The 22,932-nt window shown below is 45.9% G+C and overlaps 1 protein-coding gene and 1 non-coding gene across 3 annotated transcripts; one reads left to right on the top strand and one right to left on the bottom strand.

The window, feature by feature from the left end:
- Positions 1–3,323: 3,323 nt before the first annotated feature.
- LOC100629531 (uncharacterized) lies at positions 3,324–9,832 on the bottom strand. Its single transcript, XR_011433466.1, has 2 exons — positions 9,523–9,832; positions 3,324–8,156 (listed from the first exon to the last, which is right to left on the bottom strand). It is a non-coding gene; the product is annotated as an uncharacterized protein (transcript).
- A 4,413-nt stretch (positions 9,833–14,245) lies between these two features.
- On the top strand, positions 14,246–21,431 carry SNU13 (small nuclear ribonucleoprotein 13). Of its 2 annotated transcripts, XM_023631134.1 has the most exons (4): positions 14,285–14,404; positions 17,245–17,429; positions 19,240–19,360; positions 20,201–21,431. In XM_023631134.1, the coding sequence occupies exons 2-4, from the start codon at positions 17,427–17,429 to the stop codon at positions 20,461–20,463; spliced, it is 387 nt and encodes a 128-aa protein (XP_023486902.1). In that variant the 5' UTR covers positions 14,285–14,404; positions 17,245–17,426; the 3' UTR covers positions 20,464–21,431. The 2 variants fall into 2 exon arrangements, with proteins under 2 accessions (XP_001502645.1, XP_023486902.1); XM_001502595.6 differs by lacking the exon at positions 17,245–17,429 and having other exon boundaries at positions 14,246–14,404.
- Positions 21,432–22,932: the final 1,501 nt, after the last annotated feature.

The following is a 22,932-nucleotide window of genomic DNA, read 5'->3' as shown; positions in this document are numbered from 1 at the left end:
GCTGAAGAAGAAAAAGTGGTTTATCATTAAATACATCAACAATAACAAGCTGTCAATCTACAAGGATTAATTTAGCACCAAAGTGCCCAGCAACGGGTTAATGTTGAAGGAGATAAGTTCAAGAGGTGTTTTCTACGCTCAGAAGCAGTGTGACTGAGTGGAAAAATGCTTTCCATGGCAGAATAGTTTGGAAAACAATGGTTTGTTATTCCATGGAGTGTTATGAAATAATGTTCGAGAAAAGTTAAGATGGAAAAATTCTTGTTAAAATGCTAAGTGTACAAAAGATGCAGAATTATATATACAAGTATATAAAATAAATAAGCAAAAAACATTTATTCGACACATGTTAAATACGTTATACCAGTAATACATGTTCAATGAAGAAAATAAAAGAAAAAATATTTTTATATTTTCTTCTAATCTTTTTCTATACATTGTTACAACAGCAACATACAAAGGTATGTAAACTGCTTTTCTCAGAGGAAAATATATCATGTACATCTTCCATATCATTAAATATTATTCATGTATTTTCTAAATGCCAACAAAGGATGTATTCTTTTTGACAAAATTTTGACCCAGGAGCTATGCTAGGAGCTAGAAAATTCAAAAGTGAGCAAGAGACAGTCCCTCTCCTCAAGGAACTAGAAGTCCAGTCAAGGAGACAGACAAGCAAATTATTGTAATAGAGTATGTGTGTAATAGTTATCTATTGCTGCATAACAAATTACCCCATATAATGGTTTGGTGACCCTCAAAGAGATATCTCCATGTCTGCTATGGACTGAATTGTACCCCCCAAATTCAGATATTGAAGCCCTAAACCCTCATGTGACTGTATTTGGAGATAGGGCCCTCAGGAAGTAATTAGATTAAATGAGGTCATAAGGGTGGGACCCTAATCCAATAGCCTTGGTGGCCTCATAAAAAGAGGATAAGAGAAAGATCTCTCTCTCCAGGTCCATGCACCTAGGAAAGGCCATGTGAGAACATAGTGAGGTGACCATCTACTTGCCAGGAAGAGAGCTCTCCCCAGAAACTGAACCAGCCAGAACCTTGATCTGGGACTTCTAGCTTTCAGAAAATAAATTTCTGTTGCTTAAGCCCCCAAGTCTGTGGTGTTTTGTAATCGCAGCTAGAGCAGACTAATATAGCATCTGAATCCCCGGAACCAGTAAATGTTACCTTACTTGGAAAAAGAATCTTTGCAGTTTTAATTAAGTTAAGGATCTTGAGATGAGGAGATGGTCCTGGAGTATCCAATGGGCCCTAAATCCAATGACAAGTGTCTTGAGAAGAGACACACAGAGTAAAGGAAGATGATGCAGTGTGACCACGGAGGCAGAGACTGGAGTGATGGTGCCACCAACAAAAAAAATGCAGCCACCAGAAGCTGGGAGAGACCAGGACATGATGTTCCCTAGAGCCTTTGGAGGCAGCGTAGCCCTGCTGACACCTTGACTTCAGACACTGACCTCCAGGACTATGAGAAAATAAATTTCAGTTGTCTTAAGCCACCAATTTGTGGTAATTTGTTACAGTAGCTATAGAAAACTAATATCCCCCAACATTTAGCAGCTTAAAACAACAAACATTTATAATCTCCTAGTTTCTGTGGATCAGGAATCCAAGCACGGCTTAGCTAAGTGACTCTGGCTCAAGGTCTCTCCTGGGATTTTAGTCGTCTCAAGACTCACTAGGGCTGAAGGATCTGCTTCCACACTCACTCAAATGGTGGCGTGATTCAGTTCCTCAAAGGCTGTTGGATTGAAGGCCTCACTTTACTGATGGCTGTTGTCCACTGGCCTCCTCAGTTCCTTGCCACATGTGCCTTCTCATAGGACAGTTCGCAACATGGAGGGCGGCTTCCCTCAGCGAGCAAGCAAGAGACGAAGAGAAGTGTGTGCCCAAGATGGAAACTAGAGTCTTTGTAACCTGTTCTCAGAAGTTACATTCCATCATTTCTGCTGTATCCTATTTGTTAGAAGTGAGTCACTAGATCCAATCCATACTCAAGGAGAAGAGAATACATAAAGGCATGAATACCAGGAGGTAGGGAGCATCGGGAGCCTTGTTGGAGGCTGCTTACCACAGTCTAAGTGCTATCTATAGCAGAGGTAGGCATGAATTGCTATGGGAACACCCTATGGGTAGCAATGCATAGGAAGAAAGACATCAAAACATTAAATGATGGGATTATGGATTATTTTTCCTTTTCTGAATTTTCTAAACTCTTTAATGAGCATATATGGGTTTCACAATTAATTAAAAAATAGGAAAGCTATGCCCATCGACTGATGATTGGATAAAGAAGATGTGGTATATATATACAATGGAATACTACTCAGCCATAAAAAAGACAAAATCATCCCACTTGCAACTACGTGGATGGACCTTGAGGGTATTATGTTAAGCGAACAAGCCAGACAGAGAAAAATAAACACTGTGTGATTTCACTCATATGTGGGAGATAAACTAACACACGGACAAAGAGAACAGTTTAGTGGTTACCAGGAGGAAAGGGGTTGGGGGGTGGGTACAAGGGCAGAAGGGGCACATTTATATGGTGACTGACAATAATGTACAACTGAAATTTCACAATGTTAGAAACTATTATGACCTCAATAAAAAAATAGGAAAACAATGAAAGGGAAGAAAGGGAGGGAGAAAGGAAAGAAGGGAGGGAGGATAAAGGATAGAAAAGGAGAAAACCTGAATTAAGTTCCCAGCTCCACCACTCACTGATTTAGGCTCTGTGAATCTGTTTCCACCTGCTGAAGCTGTCTACAGAAGTATCATAAAACATACAGCCCTTTGGCTCAGAAGTTTCAGACTTGATTAAAACAGTTAGCTCCAGGATGTCCCACAGGTGGACCAGGCAAAGCAACAAGTAATCATGGTTGGCAGTGCTTGAGAATGGGGGGAGGGGGGGTTTCCATGAAGTCTGTTTATGGGCAGCAGAATCCCAGCAGGACAGATGCCCAGTGATCAGCTCCCTTCCTTGTGATCAAAAGGATCTGAATAACTGTGTCCAGTGCAGAGCACCACCCCTCCCCCCAAGCAGCTGAGGCTGTTTGAATGTCCTACCTCAATCAGAATTAGCTTGGAATAGGGCAGGACAGAACCATGACAGAAACCTCAGTGAACCCTACTGTGAGGAGCTGGTGAGGGGAAGTACTTAGGAGATGACAATGGGTTGACCCACATTCCCCAAACCTTCAAAACCATAGGGTAGAAGTGGCTTCTATCCACCAACAAAGTGTCTCAAACCCTAAGGGGGCAGGTCAGAAAACACATGCCAAAGAAATCAGAACCCCACGGAACCCAAAAAACCAATTTTATTAGAGACTTTGAGGGTGAGCAGCCACTCTCATGCCTTCTCTGGTGTATTCTGAGAACTCTGTGTCTGCCACCTACTTTCTAAAGCCATGTTGGAGCAGAAAACACCTCAAATGCTTCATAAAACCAAACTTTTTGGAGGCTAGTGGATTTTGTGGGGCACAATGGGGGTTCTCAGTTTCCCCTTGACCCTGGGGGCTCTCTGTCTTGGGAAGAGCAGCCCCAGCACAGCAGTGACCTGGTGGCTGAAGTTCCCTCTCCAAAGAAGCGTGGACTCCCATGCTGTCCTTCCTTGCATGTGGGTCACCCACTTTGGGAAGCAGGGTATGATCAGGATCCCTCAGGCTCAGGTTGGGCGCTGAGTGCTGGGGATTGGCCGGGTGTGAGGACCAGGATATCTTGTCCAGAAGGGTCATGCTCAGCCTCGCTACAGCAGAGTGAAGACTCCCTTTGAAGCTGGAGGCGTCTGTGGAACAGGAGCAAGCCTGCTGCCCAGGCCCTCTGCCCTCTGCAGGCTCCAGTCTTCCTCTTCTCCAGTGGGTGGGCTGCTGACATTTGAATCTGGGGGGCTTAGAGGCCTCCTGGGATGTGTGCTCCTTCTTCCAGTGGTCGTGGCCTATCCTGGAGTATGAGGTCCTCACTCTGCTGGGATCCCTCTTTGCCATCTGGGAGACCCCTGGCCTGACCATTTTCCTGCCCCTGCTATTCTCACTGGAAGGCTCTCCAGCTCTTTCTTGGCCACACCAACTCCTAGATTCTGCCGCAGGCCTTGGGTTTCTGGGAGCAGGGAGGTTGGCCCTAGGAGGAGCCTCTTCCTGGACTTTCTGTGGTTCTCTGGGGCCCCCTGGTGGCCTGACTCTCCTGGGCTTTTCAGGATGGATGGAAATGCCCACTGGCTGTGACCCGTGTGATCCACACTTCTCCAGAGCTCTGGCCTGTATAGGAAGTTTTGAGCTTTTTCTTTCTGGGGGCTGAACCCTCTGAGACCTCTCTGGGGACTTAAGGCCTGGCCTGGAATCCTGGGCCTCACAATGACTTTCCTGCTGCCCTTGGAGCTCACAGGCTGTGTATAATTTGGGGAGCCTCACCTCAGCAAGGGGCAGTGGGCGTGGTCCTAAGACATTAAAGAGCACATGGGACTCCAGGATCCGCTGCGGGAGGCCCCACTTCAGGTGCGCAATCTTTCGCCGCATGAGGGACTCCAGGAGCAGTCGTTGGCTCTTCTTGAGAACTGGCCACTTGGGAAGGATTGTGAGGGCAGTAGGAGCAACCACCAGAGCTGTGGCAGCTTGAGGGGCTTGGCTACAAGAGACAGGGGAGTAGGCAGAGGGCAGGCCCAGGGGAGCAGCCAGAGATGGTGGGTTCTGGAGCCGCTGAGTCAGGCCAGAGGCCTTCCCTAGATCCACCCCTTTGTCCCTTTGTCGGCTTCTCCGGGGTTTAGGTTGGGCCTGCCGGGAGGCTGGACTGACCCTCGTTCTGTGCTTTCTGGTAGGTGCCATCCTCTGGACAGCCAAATGTTCTCCCTCCCCACTGGGAAGCCAGAAGAGTTCACCCTGGTCGAGGAGAGGCTCTATCTCAGGACAGGGAGCAGAGGCCACTGCCTGGTCTTGTCCCATGGCCCCATATCTGGAGCCAATGAGAGCTGGGGACTCCTCACCCTCTGAACAGTCAACTTGGAAATTACCTTTAGCAGCATCCTTTCCTCTGACCTTGTCCTTGTTTCCTCCCCTTGGAACTTGAGGCCCACCAGCATCCTCAGCTCTGCACTTTCTCTGGCTCCCTATGTCCCAGATTTCTGCAGCATCCTCATCTCCACCCTTGTTCTGGTTTCCTTGCCCTTGTAGCTGGACCTCTCCATCAATTTTACTTCTTAACTGTCCCTGGTAATCTCCCCCAGGAGCCTGGGTCTCTGTACCATCATCACCTGTGGTCCCTCTCTTCCCTTGTATTTGAATTTCTGCACCATTCTCACCTCCAATCTGCTCCTGGTGCCTCCACTCTGATAAACAGGTCTTTCTATTAACTTTACTTTTTAACAGTGTCTGGTTCCCTCCCCTAAGGCTCTGGATCTTTCTATCATCCTCATTTCCAAACTCTCTCTGGTTTCTCTTCTCCAATATCTGATTTTCTGCATCATTCTTTGCTGCAGTCTGCTCCCAGTTCCTCCTCCCTAGTGAATGGCTCTCTCCGATTGTACTATCTAATTGTCCCTGGTTCTCTCTCTTAGGTTTCTGGATCTCTACCCCATCCTCACCTCCAGCTTCTCTCTGGTTTCTCTTCTCTGGTGCCTGAATTTCTGTTCCATTCTCACCTCCCATCTGCTCCTGGTTCTTCCACTCTGATAAATGGGTCTTTCTTTCAATATCACTTCTTAACTGATCCTGGTTTTCTTCCCCAGGTACCCAGGTCTCGTTATCACCCTCACCTCTAGCTTCTCTCTGGTTTCTCTTCTCTGGTGCCTGAATTTCTGTTCCATTCTCACCTCCCATCTGCTCCTGGTTCTTCCACTCTGAAGCATGGGTCTTTCTATCAATATCACTTCTTAATTGACTCTGGTTTTCTTCCCCAGGTACCCAGGTCTCAGTACCATCCTCATCTCCAGCTTCTCTCTGGCTTCTCTCCTCTGGAGCTTGAATTTCTGCAACATTCTCACTTCCAACTTGCTCTTTTTTCTTCCATGCTGCTGAATGAGTTTCTCCATAAGTTTTACTTGTTAATTCTCCCCAGTTCTGTGCCTCAGATGCCTGGGTATTTGCACCATCTTTGCCTCTAATGTGTTCCTGATTCTTCCACTTTGGCGTGTGAATCTTAATCTTTGCATTAATTTCACTTCTTAATTGACCCTGGTATTCTTTCCCAAGTTCTTGGATGTCTTTACTATCTTCACCTTTAACCCCTCGCAGATTTCTCTGCCCTGGTGCCTGAATGTCTGTACTGTTCTCATCTCCAAACTGCTCCTGGCTCCTCCTCCCTGGTGGATGGGTCTCTATGTGAGTTTCACCTCTTAATTGCCCCTGGCTCTCTGCCTCAGGTACCAGGGTATTTGTACCATCTTCATCTCCATCCTTTCTCTGGTCTCTCTTCTCTAGTGCCTGAATTTCTGCTCTATGTTCACCTTCAATCTGGTCCTGATTCCCCCAACATGGTATCTCCAATTCTTTGTCAATTTCACTTGCTGCTGGTCTCTGGTCTTCCCACCATGGTGCCTGGATCACTACCCAATCCTCTTCTCTTATCTCCCTGAGGTTCTTGCTTCTAGATATCTGAGTTTCCCCTACATGCTCCCCTCTTCTCAGGCCTTGGTTTCCCCACCCCACTCGAAGTTCATGTTTTAGTTGTTTCTGGATCTTTCCTCTAGATGCTTGGATCTTCCCAGGTTTCTCACTTCCACCTTGATCCTGCTGCTCCCACCCTGATGTCTGGATCTCTGTAACATCCTCACTTCCAATGCATTTCTGTTTTCCCCACCCAAGGGCCTGGGTCTCTATGCCATCCTCTTTTTTTACTTCTCCCAGGTTCTCCCTCTCAGATATCTGGGTTTGCACAACAGTCTCACCTCCATCCTGGTCCTTGTTTCTCCTCTCTTCTGCCTGAATTTCTGTACCAGTATCACATCTAAGCTGGTCTTCTTTTTGCCACCCTGGCACCTGGGTCTCCTCACCATTCTCACTTCCAGTCTGGCCCTGCTTACCTAATCCTTGGGCCTGGGTCTCTCCTTCATCCTCCCCTCTGGCCTCTCTCTTTTTCTTCTCAAATACCTGAGTCTCTACAGCATCTTCATTTCTACTCCCATCCTGTTTCTCCCACTCTGGTATTTGGGTCTCTGCATCAATTTTACATCTTAACTGTTCCTGGTTCTCTCCTCTATGTGTCCAAGTTTCAGGAGGATTTTCGCCTCCAGCCTCCCTCTGGTTTCTCTTCCCTGGTTCCTGAATTTGGGCTCTATTCTCAAATCCCACCTGCTCCTGGTTCTCCCAACCTGGTGTCAGGATCTCTCCATAAGCTTTTCTTATTGCTAGTTTCTGGCTTTCCTGCTCCAGGACCTTAGTCTCTGCATTGTCCTCCATCCTAACATTTATTGGAAGTTGCCTTCCAGATGCCTGCATTTCCCAAGCATCCTCCCCTTTGCTCTCTCTCTGCTTCACCCACCCTGGAATCTGGATCTCTCTACTATCCTCTCTGCCTAGTGTTTGGTTTTCCCTCCTTTGTGCCCAGGCCTCTTGGGGGCAGCCCCAGGACTTCCAGATGGGCATTCCTACTTGTTGGTTGGAAGGAACAGGCAGGAACTCTCTGGAACGGAATTGCAGCCTCTGAGCTGAAGGGAGGTTTGGGAGAGAGGCTAAAGTCACGGAGGTAGGGTGGGATCTCATGCTGACAACATGCTCCAGTGGCACCAGTTCTTCCTGGGAGTGGATCAGCAGCTGCTCCATCCTTTGGTACATGTCCAGGGCAGGGGGCAGTGGCTTGCAAATCGGGTGAGTCTGGTCATCACTGAGACACCAGGGTACCTGCCATGCTTCCCAAGAACTGTCCTGAGGGAGCATACAGGTGCTTGAAAAGGAGGTGGTGCAAAAGATGGGCTCAGAAGGGGTGTAGAAATCCCAAGGTGAGTCCTGACCTGAGTGCTGCCAAGAGAACAGGTATTTGGTCCATGATTCCTGGAGGCTCCTCTGGTATTCCCATCTCTTCTTTTGTGCCCATTGTTGGATATGAGCATCCAGGCCCCTGAACTTGCCAGGACTGAAGAATTCATGGATCAGACCAAAACAAGTGTCATGTCTCCTGGAGGGCACTGCCCACTTCTGTGGTGGCACCTGTAGGTGAGAACAGAGAAGCAAAATCCTTGCACACACATGTCTCATAGATCAGAATTATAATCCCCATTATCCATCCAGATGAGGATGCTGGGGGCCAGGAAAAGGTGAGTCACTTCCCTTAGGGCTGATAGTATTCATTCATTCAAGAAAGATAGTTTATCCCAGGCCAGACACTGTTCTGGGTGCTGAGGGTACCAGCATGAACAAGACAAAGTCCTTGTTATGAGCTATCTTCTAGGTACAGAAGACACAATAACCAAGTATACAACATAATGCTAGTTATTGAAAGTGTTCTGATGGCAATAAAAGCAGAGTAGGAATGGGTTAGCTCCTTTGGACAGATTGGTAAGAGAAGGCCTCTCAGAGGAGGTAACATTTGACTGGAGACCTGAATGAAGTGAAGGGTAAACCAAGTGACATCTGAAGAAAGAGCATTGTAGGCAGAGAAGACATTAGTGCAGAGGCCCTGAGGCTGGAACAGGCCACATGTACAAGAACAGCAAGGAGGCCCATGTGCCAGAACGGAACGAGTGACAAGGAGAGCACTGGGAGACTAGGTCAGAGAGAAACACAGGACAGATCATTCTGGGCCTTGGAACTGTGGTTAGGAGTTGGATTTTATTCTGAGTTTGATGAGGAGAGTATCCATAAGAGCTGTCGGAGGGTTTTGAGCAGCAAAGTGCTATGAACTGTTTTTAGAAGTTTGTTCTGGCTCACAAGCATAATGTTAGGCTTAAACCAGGTGCACAAGAATAGTTACCACATGATTCCCCAGAGGCAAAACCAGTCTATGCTATTAGAAATCAGCATCGTTGCGACTGCAAGCTTCTGGGCTGCCGGTCATGGTTTGTTTCTCGATCCGGGTGCTGCACATGGATATGTTCAGTTTGTGAAAATTCAATGATCTACACACTTATAATCTGTGTAGGTATATTATCCTTGGATTAAATTTGTTTTTTAAAGAGAGGGCAAGAGGAAGGTCATTCCATCGGCTGCGTGGAGCGCTGACTGTGGGTGGGTGAGAGGCAGCAGGAACCAGGCAGAGGCAGTGCCTACAGTCCAGGTGAGACATGAGGGCGGCTTTGCCCAGGGGTGTGTGGTGAGGTTGCAAGAAGTGATCAGATTTGAGATATGGTTTGCAAGTAGAGCCTAGAGGACTTGTAGATGGATTAAATGTGTGGAGTGAGAGAGAAAGGAGTCAAGGGTGACTCCTGGGTTTGGGGCCTGATGGTGCTCTCCCTGACCAGTCTGAGTTCTCCAAGGTAATTCATCTCTGGTATACAGGGCATAGAACAGGGTTCTCATAACAAGTGACCGAGACAATCATAGTGCTAAGGGGAGGAATTTTGTGGGGTCCCTTCACCTTGATGACCTTCTTCATTCTGAGATGGCTCCTGGTGACCTGGCGCCAATACCGCTGGACCTGCCAGATCAGAAAGAGGCAGAAGATGAGTAGGTTGCCGCAGCACCGAGGGTCCCTGCAGCTGCGATCCTCAGAGAGCAGGTCCTGTACTGGCTCCCATTCAGAGCCCTGGAATGGCCCCACCACAGCACAGGCACCCAGCAGTGGCAGCAACATGACAAAGCTTAGGTTAGGCAGGTGGTGTGAGGGAGTTGGAAGACAGGACTGGTATGGCTGACCCAGCCAGTTTGTGGGGTGTAGTTCCTGCCTCATAGCACCTATGTCACTGAGGCCACCTCACAAAGGAGCCTGATGACCCAGCCTCAGCTCCAGCTGCTGAACCTGGCAGCAGGGCTAGCTAGCATACCTTCAAGGCAGCTAAGTACAGCATTGGGGAACTTCCCAAAAGGAATTAAGAGGATCAGGAATTTGTTTTAAACATCCTTGTCCTCTGGAGTGAAGAGATTAAGGTCTCCCCATGTATGATGGGGTGATGTAACCTGCAGTCTACTTGATTTCTTTCTTCCTGTCAGATATTTTCATCCATTTGTCCATCTGTCTATCCAATATCAAACATTTAATGAGCACTGTATTAAACATGTACATTCCAGTTTGACCACCCAGCATCCTTTCCTCTGTGCTCACAGTATCCTGATTTTCTATTGGGGAATTACTTTTCTCATCTCAGGATCAGTGTTGGCGGGAGAATAAATGCTGCCCTGAAGACTGTCTTTCATCTAAAGGTTATATTTCAAAATATTGACTGAGCAGGCAAGGACATCAGCTAGTAAGAATGGGCCAAGCCTTAACCCTTTAATAGCTCAATTGTAGGTGGTCCTGAGCATCCCAGGAGAGGGGCATTACCTATTTGCCAACCAGTTGGGAAGTATTTCTTTATTTTAAGAACACAATACGCCACATAATGAATCCTGGCTGAATGTCACCCTAGCTTATACCTAATACTCTCTCACAGACCCAGGACAACCAAGGAGTGGAGGTGTGACCTAAGTTGGGCCAACTGGGCTTTCTCTGCCAGGGCTCTAAATATCAAGAACAGAGATGCAAAGTAGGAATAGGAATCTGGTAAGAAAAAGAAAAGCAGCCCACGGCTGCTAGGAACTGGCTCAGCTCTATCAGTTAGGCCTTGATGTTGCTAGGAGCTGGCCTGACACTAATAGCTAGGCCTTAGTGTTCTCCTATTGAACATAATTTCACAGAACATCAATATCAGATAAAGCCACTCTAACTGTGAAAATCAAGACAAACACAAGACAAGTCCTTAATCTTGTCTGAATACAGACAACAACAAACCTTATCAAAACTACAAAAAGCACCAAACATCCCCTTATCCTGTTTAATATGAGTGACTACTATTCCTTTACCAGTTATAGCTTTAGCCTCACTTCAGTCCTTCCAACTTGTAGATAAGATTTATTAAGATGCCCAATCATAGAGTTACTCATACTTCTTTTTTTTCTTTTTTAAAGATTGGCACCTGAGCTAACATCTGTTGCCAATCTTTTTTTTTTTCCTTCTTCTTCTCCCCAAAGCCCCCCAGTACATAGTTGTATATTGTAGTTGTGGTCCTTCTGGTTGTGCTATGTGGGATGCCACCTCAGCATGGCCTGACGAGTGGTGCTGTGTCTGTGCCCAGGATCCGAACCGGTGAAACCCCGGATCACCAAAGTGGAACATGCGAACTTAGCCACTCGGCCATGGGGCCAGCCCCACTCATACTTCTTAACAGCATCTAATCCAGAGCAAACCTCTCTTCCTTGAACTCTCCCCAAAATCACCCAACATGAGCTCAAATCCATAGTAAATCCTTTATAACACCCTCTTATTGAGAAGCCCCACAGCTCCCCATGATGTGAATTCTCCCTTGTTGCAGTGAGTGATAACACCATAGGGGCGCTCCTGGTGGTCTTTGGCTGGAGGCCACTGACAGTGGAGGAAGTCTGTAAGGCTAGTCCCGCTCTCACAACCAGCTCCGTTTGAATCTCTGGGCTCTGCCACAAAGTCTTTTACCAAATTCCTTTTTGGTTGTTTGCCACCAAAGATCCCTAAGTGAAACAAGCAGTTCTTTTGGGCCAGGCATAGTGCCAGAAGATAGGTATCCAAAGTCCAAGGTAGCTAAAAGGCTTGCTCTCACAGAGTTCTCAGTATGTTTGGGAAGGTGGACACTGAATAAAGATAAGATCAAAGAGCACTATAAAGGGCAAGTACAAGGGGCTTGTGGATGGGGCCGGCCCGGTGGCACAGCGGTTAAGTGCACACGTTCCGCTTCGGCAGCCCAGGGTTCGCTGGTTCGGATCCTGGGTGCAGATATGGCACTGCTTGGCAAGCCATGCTGTGGTAGGCATCCCACATATAAAGTAGAGGAAGATGGGCACAGATGTTAGCTCAGGGCCGGTCTTCCTCAGCAAAAAGAGGAGGATTGGCAGCAGATATTAGCTTAGGGCTGATCGTCCTCAAAAAAACAAAAAAAACAAAAAAAACAAAGGGCTTGTGGGTCCATCCTCCAGGGGCAATTACCTGGTCTAGGTGATCAAGGAGGCTTCACTGAAGAAGTGATGAACAGGAGTTAGCTAAGCAGAATAATGGAGCATATCACTCCCAACAAAGGGTGATGGATGGGGTTGGAGAGATTGGGGTGTGCTCAGGGTAGAAAAAGGAGGTGGCTGGGCCTGTAATATGGGGTGGGGTGGGGAGTACTGATGGAGAGGGGCCTAGTAAGCCATGGCAAGGATTTAAGGTTTTAAGTGCAGAAGTGTGACAAAGGACAAATTGATCTTGAGCGTATGTCAATATTTATTAACTTACTAGCAAGGAAAACAGCAAGATATAAAAGGGTAGGCTAGTTTGAGAGAACATGGGAATTTAGTTATTAAATAGTTGGGAAACAGAATTAATTAGGTAAAGTGTATTGTATCATTATTCATAGTCATAAAAACATCAAGCCCCTATCGGTCATTACTGAGGAGATCTGGGATATGATGGCCCAAGATGCCAGGAAGGCCAAATAATAATCAGAAATTGTTATAAAGGACATATCTATGACTGTAAATTGGAATAATAAGGTTTCATTACCCAACAGTGATGGCTCATAGGTCCAATTAATATGGAAACATGAAACAGGATCCAAGAGAAGTAAGGAGGAGAGTCCAAATCACAGGTTCTACTCTTAAACAGGAGCCATCAGTGAGCTTTCTTAATTTGGAGACGAGCTTTTTTTCTTTGACAAATAATTTCGGATTTGCATGAGGTAAACTTTGATTGAGGGGGGCGAGTTGCTGTAACAAATGTTCAGTCCTGGATCCAGTTCAAACCCATCCTGTTGCCCAGGGCCACAAGTCCTCTCAGGCAGAGCAACCAGATGTGGTGGAAGTAACCAGACCAATAGCCAAAAACCCCAGGGTCCAGTTCTGGTTCTGCCACTGCCTCACTCTGTGACCCTGGGCAAGCAGCTTCCTTTTGATATCGAACCTGAAGTGAGTTCGCTCACCCGCTGCACAGCAAGCCAGTCTCTGACTCTGGGTGTAGTGGAAGAAAGTAGGAACTTTATTATTGCACAGAGCTGAGCAAGAAGTGAGAGCAGCTAATGCTGAAATCCCAAACTCCCCGAAAAGCTAAAAGAACAGGTTTTTATTTGGGTTTTAGGTAGGGGATGGGGAGAATATGGCCTTGCTGGTCAGAGCTTTCCCACCAGCCTGTCTTTGGCCTTGAGACTACTTGCAGAGAGGAGGGAGCCCATGACCTTGGTGGTCAGCAGCTTTCCCATCAGCCTGTATCTCTTTGCCAGGAGGAGATAATGAACGCAGGTGCTTGTCCTTGGTGGTGTCTGTCTCCATGGAGGATAGTGGATTCTGGAGGCAGGAAGCCAGGGAGTAAGCAGGGAATGAGTGCTTTGGTTTTAACCCTATATATACTGGGTTGAATGTAGGGAAACTGACATCAGGGCTGGCATCACTTTCTCTGGGTCTCAGTATCTGTAAAATGAAGCGGTTGCACTGCATGATTCCTAAGGGTGCTACCAGGTCTCTGCTTCTAGGTTTCCAAAGGAATTAACTGGAACTAGCCCATAATGGTCTAGTTTTGGCTAGAACCAAATGGTCCCAAGATGTGCCTGGCATCACGTTGAAGAGAGATGACAAAGGGCCATAAGGAACAGGGAGGACCTCTTAGAGGTAGTGAGGCATGAGTCCAGCCTTAAATAAAGTCTATTTAGAGCACATAGAGAAAAGAGCAGTATGTTAGCCAGAAGAAAACGGGTGTCCTAGGACATCTACGAACTCAACCTTACAGAAACTCAATCCCCACCCCCAAACCTGCTCTTCTTCCTGAATTCCCTACTCAATGAATTCCATTTCCAGTGGACTCCACTCCCCATCAGAAATTTTAACAAGGATCTCTGAATATGAAGGAAAAGATTTAGGATTACCTATCACCTCCATACCTTTCCCTCACCAGTGTAGGGTCACAAAGATGATTGTGAAAGCACAAGAATGCGATCAAAGATAAACTGGCAATGGAATGAGGACACCATTAAAACCTTTGTTTTGGTGTTATTTTTTGAATGTTTAATTCATTGTTTCCGCCAATAATTTATAGTAAAATGATAATAAAAACAGCAAAAAGCACCGCCTCGCCCACAACTTAAGCGCATCCCCCTCGGGTGCCCCTCAGGGAGTGAAGGCCGGCGGCTCGCGGTGACGTCACTTCCGTTTCCTGCCGCGCGCGGCCATTTCCACTGCTTCTGTGCGACTTTCCGGCCCAGGAGACCGCTCGAGTTCTGACGTCGCCTGCGCTCCGAGGGTGGCGAGACCGCGGAATCGCAGCCATGGTGAGTACGTGCTTCTGGCCCAACAGCCGCAACCCGGAGACTCGGGGTTCCGATCGCTCACTGGCCTGTCGGGGGCTGGAACGTGCGCGGTGTCGTCCGCCGGGCCCGGGGTTAGAGCTCCGGCCGCCGCCGAGTCCCAGCCACCCGGCCCGGAGTTAGTACTCGCGCAGCTGTGGGTCCCAACAGCCCGGCCCGAGGAGGGAACACCCGAAGCCTCAGGGTCCCAACTGCTGTGATCGAGCGGGGCTTTGCAGCAGTTTGTGCGCATGGCCGAAGGCCTCGGTGAGTGGATGGGGCATGGGCCGGCCTGGGAGAAAGAAATCAACCCACGTGAGAGAAAGTAGAAAGTTGGACGTGAAAACTTGGCCCCATCTTTTTTATTTTTCCTTTTGGGGGTCGCTAGAGGATGATGTGGAACCCTGGTTTGGGATCAACTTCCTCCTACCCCACCTCCCCATTGCTGATGTTCAGGAGCGGGAGAGATCTCCATGGGTCCGCGCCTGGTGCCCGCCGCTTGTTACACGTGCCAGGAACTTAAAGGAGCCTTTGACGTTTGGGGGCCTCTGGGGAATGTGGAGTGAGCCCGAACCCTGGCCTGGAGTGCAGGAAAGGCTCCTCCTGCGAGGCGGTAGTCTCAGAAATCAGAGGTCCTGGTAGCACCACGTGCGGCTCCTCTGAACTCTCGGTGGTCTCCAGCTCTTAGTCAAATCGTGTAGCCTGGTAGCTAGTTTTGGTTGGCACTTGGTAAGGAGGGAAGAGTTTGCAAACCGCTTCCACTTCCATAATGAGGTTTAATCCTTCCAGCGGAGCTTGGATCCCTGCGGGTATCTTTCCCCCTTTTCACTCCCTCCCTCCCGCCTCTCCCCCCCCCCCCCCCCCCCCCCATTTTGAGGCTAGTGAGTGGCTGAGCGTAGAACTTGAAGCTTCTAAACCAGTGCTCATCTTAGGCAGTTCCAAGAAAAGTTTTGGAATTGGATGGTCTCAGGTGGAACTTATGAGAAATTTCCTTCAACTGTAAAATGGAGTTAACAATGCATGAGGGTGTTGTGAGGATTAAATTAGATGAGATAACACATGTTAAACACTTGTCCTGATACTTGGTTGAGAGTCAGTGAGCACAAAGTATTTGTTTTTAAATCAAAACTTTGCAGGTTTGGTCTGTCTGGTGTACAGGGAGACCAAACCAATCAAGCTAGGAGTGAAAGCTAGCAATATAATTTCATTCATTCAGTCATTTAATTAACCATTGAAAAAATTAAAAGATGAATAAATACACACTAAGCAAAGCTCCTGAAGTCTTCCCTTTTTATGCACTTGATGTTGAGAGTTGAGAATCCTAAATTCCAGAGATGGGCTGTTGGAACCACAATGGAAATACTGACATATTTAAAAGTATATTTTTGAGGAATGATTGCAATGAGTGTTGTTGGGTCCTTTATTGTTTAGGAGGAGGGTGACAGTGTTGATGAGCATTAGACTTTGATAAGTTAAGGACATGTGTTATGAGTTCTCAGGTGGCCACCAAAAGAATAATGATGTATAACTCTAAACCAGTAGAGGGAAAAATATTGAAAAAATGATAACCCAAAGGAAAGAAAGAAAGAAAAAGAAACAGAACAATTGAGACAAATAGAAGGCAAAATGAAGAAAGATCGGAACCCAGTATATCAGTACTTAAATAAATATAGAAAAGGATTAAGTGTTCCAGTTAAAAGACAGATGGAAGTAAAAAGAAGGGAAAATATATGCCAATTTAAACAGTGTGGTGTAGCCTATGTAAACATGAGAAAGAAAGAGGTTTTAAGGCAAAAGGCGTTCGTAAAAGTAGTGTCTAAAAAATAAGGTATGATTAAAATGAAAATGACATAATTACAAGGAGAAATAGACAAATAGGCAATTATATATCATTTAAGTATATAATTGATAAATTATGAAGCCGAAACATCAGTATTGAAATAGAGGATTTGATCAATATTATAAATAAACTTAATCTTAGGGTTGTAGTGAATCTAGTGAGTACTGCACCCAACAACTGTAGAAGGCACTTTTCAACATTTATGAAAATTGGCCACCTACTGAGTCCATAAAGCAAGTTCAACAAACTTAAATAGATTGATAGTAATACGGACTGTGTTCTTCCAACCAAAAGGCAAATAAATTAGAAATCAGTCCCAAGTGTTTGAAAAGAAGATATAAGAGAACTTAGGGGTCAGATAAGTAAATTACAATGGAAATTTGAAAACAGAACTGAGCAATAATGAAAATACCACATACCAGAGCACGTAGGATATACTTGGAACCGCAAATGCTTATGTTGGGAAAAGGGGGATTAAAAAGGCAAGAAAAGAACAGAAGGAGACAAAATAACACCAAAGAAAGTAGACAGAACCGAAAAAAACAAAAGCAGAAATTACTAAAATAGAAAATAAACCCTAAATCCTAAGGAAAAAAAAATCAGAGGAAAAAAGTCTTACTTATCTGAGTCAGTACAAAAAATCTGATAGAATTCACCACCAGTTCATTTATAAAAGAAGAAATTCTTGGTACATTAGGAAATAAAGTGAATTTTCTTAACCTGAAGTATCTAGGAGTAAATCAAAAAGATGTTAAACCTGTTGGAGAAATTGTAACGGTTTCTTTAAAAGCACTAAATTAAGTATAGTTGTTTAAATAGATTGACAGATTCTGTATCTTAAAGGTGTTTTACCTGAATTGAGATTACATTAAATCTACAAATCAGCAGGGGTGGTGTTTTTTTTGTGTGGCCCTTCAAAAGCTGATTCTAAAATATATGGAGAAGAGCAGACAAATAATGAGACCTTTCTTCCCCACTTCTTCAGGGAACTCCTCCAGCCCTCATCTAATTCCTCTTCACCCTGGGACCATAACAAATTCACCCATCGTGATGTGTTAGGGACCAGGCGTCTTGGTGCAATCTGCCTCCTGTCACTTCCTGCTCCCAACGGGTGGGTCGTTTCCATGTCCTTGCGGTATCAGGCAGGAGACCGCTGAGGCAGATGCAATGGTGAGTGTTCTCGCCTGGTCTGCCCCCAATGGGTCACTGCCTAGAACCGCGGTGCCGCCTCCAAACCCAGGGTTAGACGGACCACCACGGACAAACCACTTGTGCACGTGATGGTAGTGGGAGGCTGCACCCAGATTATATATACAGCATTAACATATACTCACATGTAAGTATATATTTGTAAAAAGAATCACATGGAAAACAAATGAGCAATTAATGAAAATGGTTAAACTCCAGAGGTGGGAATGAAGTGGAAGAAATGGAATAGGTGAGATCCCAATCAGTTTATTCCCTACATGGATTTTTTTTTTTTTTTTGAGGAAGATTAGCCCTGAGCTAACATCTGCTACCAATCCTCCTCTTTTTGCTGAGGAAGACTGGCCCTGAGCTAACATCTGTGCCCATCTTCCTCTGCTTTCTATGTGGGACGCCTACCACAGCATGGCTTGTCAAGTGGTGCCATGCCCGCACCCAGGATCCGAACCGGCAAACCCCCGGGCCGCCAAAGTAGAACATGCGCACTTAACCGCTGCGCCACCGGGCCAGCCCCATACATGGGTTATTTTGAAGCAAATCCCAGTGACATCACATTTTATCCATAGGTATTACAGTATGTATCTATAAAATAAGGATTTTTAACAACCACAATGCTGCTATAATACCCCCCAATTTAATAATTCCTTAATATCAGATATCTAGTATTGGAATCAAATGCTTGGTCAGATTTTCTTTTTCCCCCAAGACTACTTGATCATAGATGTTTTGTTCTTTAAGAGGGGTCATCATCACGTGGTATCTTTTGTGATGTTGGTAGCTGTTAATCAATGTCTGGATTGATAATATGAGTTGTAAGGTGGTGATACTTAATTGTATCATTCCTCTATTATGTGGAATAACGATACAAGGGAAACTTCTCATCTACTGTTTGGTTACCTGGATACTGTCTGTATAGGAAAGGCAGGATAAATGCTTTGCTGTTCACCAGCTTTCAAAACACTGTTGGCTCACTAGCATAGCTTTGACTCTGGAACCCAGGTAGATGTTTTATATATTTGAAAAGTCAAGTTTTAAAGAATTTTTTTTTTAAGCAAGCTGAATACAAAAGAACCCTAATTGTGTATCAAATTGCTGACCACAAGGATCTTTCCTCACAGCATCTGACTGGGTGGCTTTAGTTAGATAGATAGATTCTAAGAACAAAAAGAAATGTTGACTTGGGTGAGTTTGTTGTTGGTAGAGGCGGTATTCGTAATAGCAGTTCTGAAGCCATTTTGTGTGTATTGTAGGGTCGAATAAATGAGAAAATATTTTGATGTTTTGAAAACCAGGATTCTTGCTGAGAACAGAGGATGATTTGAATATTAAATGGAGAGAGAGAACCTTGTGCTCCGTTTCTATAAATTATACCTGAATTTTGATTCAGTAAGTTTGGAGTGGAGTATGGAAATTCAGATTTAAAGATTACCCCCATGTGACTCAAATGGATACTGAGCCATGGGAGCCCATTATAATCGATTGGCTGTAATATTACTAAGTATTAGGCTAAAGAGAAGCAAATAAAAGTACGTAAGCTTTAGTATACATTACTGGACTATGTAATTGCTAACTCTTTTTTTATGCTAATATGTTTCAGTTTTTCTAAGTTGAGAGTGGGCAGGCCAGTATCAGTTATTAGATGTGTGTGTTTGGGGGTGAGGGAGCAGGGAAGCTGACCGTTGTGGCTCTCGATCAATGTTGATTAAAGTATTTTGTGATTTGTCTGGAACAACTTCTGGTTCCGTTTGACTGATGCTTTGATTTCCCCCCATAGACTGAGGCTGATGTAAATCCAAAGGCCTACCCCCTTGCAGACGCCCACCTCACCAAGAAACTATTGGACCTTGTTCAGCAGTCGTGTAACTACAAGCAGCTTCGGAAAGGAGCCAATGAGGGTAAGGCAGCCAGAGAGTGCTCCAGGGAGAGTGTCAAAGGCACTGTCTCTGTCTGGGATCTCTGATCTAGATTTCCAATATGGAAAGAGGGCTGGATACTACTAATTGGGACCAATGGGAGGATTTAGAGCAGCATTTTGGCATTAGATGCTAAAGGTTAGTAGACTAAGAACTTTTTTCGATCCACCAATTGTTCACATTTGCCACATTTACCTTCTAATGAGAATGAGAGCCAGGGTTTGAACTCGGGCCGGGTGGCTCTCGAATCTGTGCTCTTTTGTCCAGCACTCCAGCATTAGTGCAGAGTGTGGTCGTGGGCTAGAGCTGGGCCACAGGGATTAGCAGTCAGGAACACGCATTTGAACAAGGCTATGGGGTGTTGAACTTGTTTGGTGAGTTGCATGTGGTGTGCGCTTTCCAGAAGAATTGATCGCGGCAGATTGGTATGGTAAAACCCTCATCCGTGATCAGAGTTTGAGAAAATGCTGCACTACACTGCTTCGTGCTGGTGGAGCTTGTGTGAAAGCTGTTTCAGTCCACCAGGCAAGAGACGGTGGTGACTTGGACAAGTGTGACAGCAGAGGAGCGGAAAGAAGTGGTCTCATTCAAGATGTGTTTTGACAAAATTGATGTGTTTGAGAAAGACATTGAGGATGACTCATTGGTATTTGAATTCATTATCACTTCCTAAGGCTGCTACGGGACACACAGAATGGCTTATGCCTGAGGATTCTGCCCAGCTATCTTGCGCCTGTGTATCTTTTCCTTGCAAGTTGCTTTGTTGTAGCTTCCCTGCCCAAACCCCACATCACCTGTTGGTCTCTGTCCTTCCCTCCACAGCCACCAAAACCCTCAACAGAGGTATCTCTGAGTTCATTGTGATGGCTGCAGACGCCGAGCCCCTGGAGATCATCTTGCACCTCCCGCTGCTGTGTGAAGACAAGAATGTGCCCTATGTGTTTGTGCGCTCCAAGCAGGCCCTGGGGCGGGCCTGTGGGGTCTCCAGGCCTGTCATTGCCTGTTCTGTCACCATCAAAGAAGGCTCACAGCTGAAGCAGCAGATCCAGTCAATTCAGCAGTCCATTGAAAGGCTCTTAGTCTAAACTTGAGGCCTCTGCTACACTTTTCCCACTGACTCCTCCCCCAGAAGTTGTGTCTCGTTTTGTCTGTTTTAGCATGTAGTATTTCCAGCTACCTTCTCCTGATATAAAATATTGTAGTACTAAATCTGGTTTTTGCATTTTTGTATTATTTTTGTTTTGATTTACAGGTCGTCATCCCCCCACCCGAAACCTCCCCTTCCACTCCCTGAAAATGAGCTAATGCGCAGAACAGGGTGAAGCAGAGTGGTGATACCATTCACAGTCAGAGAAGAGCCAGGATAGAGCTCTGGTTCCAGCTTCCAGGCGCTAACTTTGCTACTGTGTGCCAGCATGATGGAAGTAAATGCCACCCACTTTGTATCCCTTGTGGCTGGCATACAGAATCATTCCATACATGTTGAAATGACTGAGGGGTTTCCTTTGCTCTCTAGGGGCTTATATAGCATTTGGGGAGGGAGCATGTATTCTGTGAGGTTGTTAGGTGTTTGTCCAAGTGTCATTTGCTAATGTACCCCTGCTGTTTGCTTCTGGTAATACAATATATTTCCCCCTCTCAACTTCCAGCCCTGCCCCTGAGGGTGGCAGGGGGCTAGGGTAGCAGCATACCAAAGAGATGTGCTGCAGAATTCCAGAGGTGGCCTGGGCGAATGAGACATGGGGCAGTTGGCCTAAGTCTTCAAGGAGTCCGGAGTGGCAAGAGAAAACACATCAACTGGTGCTGGAATGGAGGATTCTGGGCAAGTCATGGAGACCTGAATAGAAGCTGCAGCAGAGATGATGGAATCCAAGGAAACCTCCTCTCTGGTGGATGGAGATTTCTTCAGTGGACACTACCAGCTCTGAGAGCCCTACCCCTGTTTCCTGCCACAGTGTGGGTCAGATGTATATATTCTTTATTACATCAGAAGGACAATGCTAATATGTCATTCTTGTGAGTGTCCTAATAAAGAAATATATTCATATTTCAATTTAAAGAGTGTCATTCTTGATAGGTATCCAGCTAATACTTGAATGAAGAAGTGCTTAGCATTATAATGGTTACAGCCTCTCAGACTTTTAACCAAGAATCTGGAAAAGCGATCACCTCCCAGCAGATGATTTCTGGTAGTTCACATTGTCTTGTACAGACTTAATCATTGAGGTGTTGCTATCTCTCTAGAACACGGCTTCTCAACCTCAGCACTATTGGATCTGGGGCTGGATAATTCTTTGTGGTAAGGGGCTGCCTTCTGTGATGTAGAATGTTTGGCAGCATCCTTGGCCTTGACCCACTAGATGTCAGTAGCAGTCTTACTCCCTCCCCACAGACATTGCCATGCATTCCCTGGTGGCAAAGTCACCCCTAGCTGAGGATCACTGTTGCAGAACTAGGGCTCTGAGTAGCCCTCAGCATGTGCTAGACAGTGGAGAGGAATGGTGGTGGTGACTAAAGCCCCTGCCACCTCACCCACCTCATCTACTTTTTATCTAAGGGTAAGGACCATGAGAACCTGATATTTCAGCTTGAGAAATTTTCTTCCAAAGTACAAATAAATGGGTACTGTAATGGTCACTCTAGTGAGCATAGATTATATTTAGTTCCCTCTCGGCCGGCTTGGGTCAGTGTACCCCTCCGGTAGGAAGCATTGCTAGAAGGGCTGGCAATCACCCTGTCTCCTAAGGCCTGTTCTGTGCCTACGGGGCCAGTCAGTGCCCCAGCTCCTCCCAATGTTAATAACCCCACTCCAAGCAATTTCATACTGGTGGGTGGTGGAGTTTGAGGTAGTAGTTAACTTTCTTCTTTGTACTTTGTTTTGTTGGACATGTATCTTTATAATCACACTCTAAAAGACATAATTTGGGGGTAGAGGGAGATGAAGGAATTCAGCCTCCACCTAAATGGAAACTAGGGCTTACCCACTAGAGCCCTAAGAAATGGGGTGGGGTGGGGGCTCCTGGGATCTTCATCCCTAGTGTCCAGTCTACTCGAGTGTAAGCTCAGTCCCTACGGCTATGTCATCAGTCTTCAGAGAGCAGAGCATCAATTTGAAATCACCTGAAAAAACTCTCCCATGGCTCTTCCTGCTCCTAATGGCCTCCACTGTCTGTCCGGTGTCTACCTCTCCACCAGGTTCTCTTTGCTGAGTGTTTCACATTCGGTTTCTTGAACATTCCAAACCTGTCTCAGATTCTTTGTACTTGGTATTCCTTTACTGCACTGGTGGTTTTCTCATGCTCGCCTTAATTCAAGCATCACTTCCTTAGGGCCTTTCTTAGCTGCCCCATCTCATGTTTCCTTCTTCCCCCAACCCTGTAACATTCTGTTTTTTAACTTGTCCTTAACTAAACTAATATCAGATTGTTTTCTGATGATTGCCCTCATTAGAGAGCAGGAACTTGTGTGATGCCCCTGCACCCACAGCAGTGCCCTAACATACATGCTCCAAAAGTGTAGAATGAATAATTCCTAAGGCCTAGACATGCAAGCAA

This window comes from Equus caballus, chromosome 28 (assembly GCF_041296265.1).
Source record: "Equus caballus isolate H_3958 breed thoroughbred chromosome 28, TB-T2T, whole genome shotgun sequence".
Taxonomy (NCBI): domain Eukaryota; kingdom Metazoa; phylum Chordata; class Mammalia; order Perissodactyla; family Equidae; genus Equus; species Equus caballus.
The sequence above is the reverse complement of the archived record's forward strand: the minus strand, read 5'-3'. Positions and strand labels throughout refer to the sequence as shown.